At 34.2% G+C, this 1344-nt stretch overlaps 1 protein-coding gene across 1 annotated transcript in view; it reads right to left on the reverse strand.

Annotated features, from left to right (window-relative positions):
* Positions 1-1344, reverse strand: part of LOC106460683 (GTP-binding protein REM 1-like) — a 17918-nt gene that overhangs the window by 2997 nt on the left and 13577 nt on the right. Inside the window, exon 3 of the mRNA XM_022387461.1 lies at positions 898-1096. Within this exon, the coding sequence (XP_022243169.1) occupies positions 898-1096 (199 nt within the window). The remainder of the gene's footprint in view (positions 1-897; positions 1097-1344) is intronic.

Consider the following 1344-nt stretch of genomic DNA (forward strand, 5'->3'; position numbering starts at 1 on the left):
AACCTTATTTTCAATAAGCAATCCTGAAAAATATTGGGGGGTGCTTAACTTTTTTCCAGGTGTATATGAGAAAACCACACTTGAGTGGCATAGTCTTTGTGTTTTGTGCTGAGATCGACTGATTTTCAAGAAATGCCAATCGTTACCACAAATTTCGAGTAGGAGATCACACCGAAAACTGGATGGTGCCCCAACACCCTTTTCACATGTAACTGCTTTGAATTTGTAGAAGACTGAAAATACTTCTGTGGTCTTTATAAATATAATTATATTATTTCTGAAGCCACTATTAGAGGCCTTTACAAAAAAAAAGTCATTGTACTACTCTTGAAGATGTGGTATTTGAAAAATTCCAAGTGTGTAGCGTGAGTGGCACGTGAATTCTAGGAGATATGGCGCTATTTTGTATGTAGCGATCAGATCAGCTCTCCCAGTTTTCATCAAGTTTTTTTGTTGTTTTTTTTTTCAGATAACATCTCTCGACATTAATAAAAGTATTGTCTGTCGTCTCCGTTCGTTCATCCTTGACTTGAATAAATAATGATTTTTTTTTCAAATTGTTTTCACACTGTGTCTTGTTTCTTTCTTCAATTTTCGATTTACATATTCAGTTTAATTTCGTGATGAATTTATTGCTGTCCCTCCTGTTATATGCGGTTGTTATTCTTATCCAGTAAGGAAAATCAATAGACCCGATACTACTCCAAAGGGTCAATGTTAGATACCTTTACAGAAAATTTCCAGGGAACCCCTAATAAATAAAGATTATTTGTGTTGCCACTTTAATATAAAAATGTCTGTCATGTAATGTTTTAATATTAAATGTATAACAATGTGCTTATATGTGACCAGAAATGAGCAAAAACAACATTAGATACTCGAATTACATCTACTTACCGTCAGTGCTAACCATCCTTAACCGGGCTAAGTCTGTTTTATTTCCAACTAAAATTACGGCTTTCCTGTCCACATCTTCTAAACTTTTAATCTGATTTAGGATGGTTCTAGCTTTATGGAAACTGGCTCTGTTGGTTACGGAGTATACAACCACATAGGCGTCAGCGTTAAATTCCATTAAGTTAAGCTCGGTGTCTGTCTGGAAAAAGGACAAATATGTTTAAAAATACAGTACAAGCCCAGATCATATCACATTACACCAATTTTATGAAATTTGGTTGACATCATAAGTATTCTAACTGAAGTAATTACCCGTGAAGTGTATTGTTTCCCAGATAAATTCATGTACAACCCTGTTTCTTAAAATAAGTATTCTTTCTGAAGTAATTACCCGTGAAGTGTATTGTTTCCCAGATAAATTCATGCACACTCCTGTTTCTTAAAATA

This window comes from Limulus polyphemus, unplaced genomic scaffold (assembly GCF_000517525.1).
Source record: "Limulus polyphemus unplaced genomic scaffold, Limulus_polyphemus-2.1.2 Scaffold816, whole genome shotgun sequence".
NCBI lineage: Eukaryota > Metazoa > Arthropoda > Merostomata > Xiphosura > Limulidae > Limulus > Limulus polyphemus.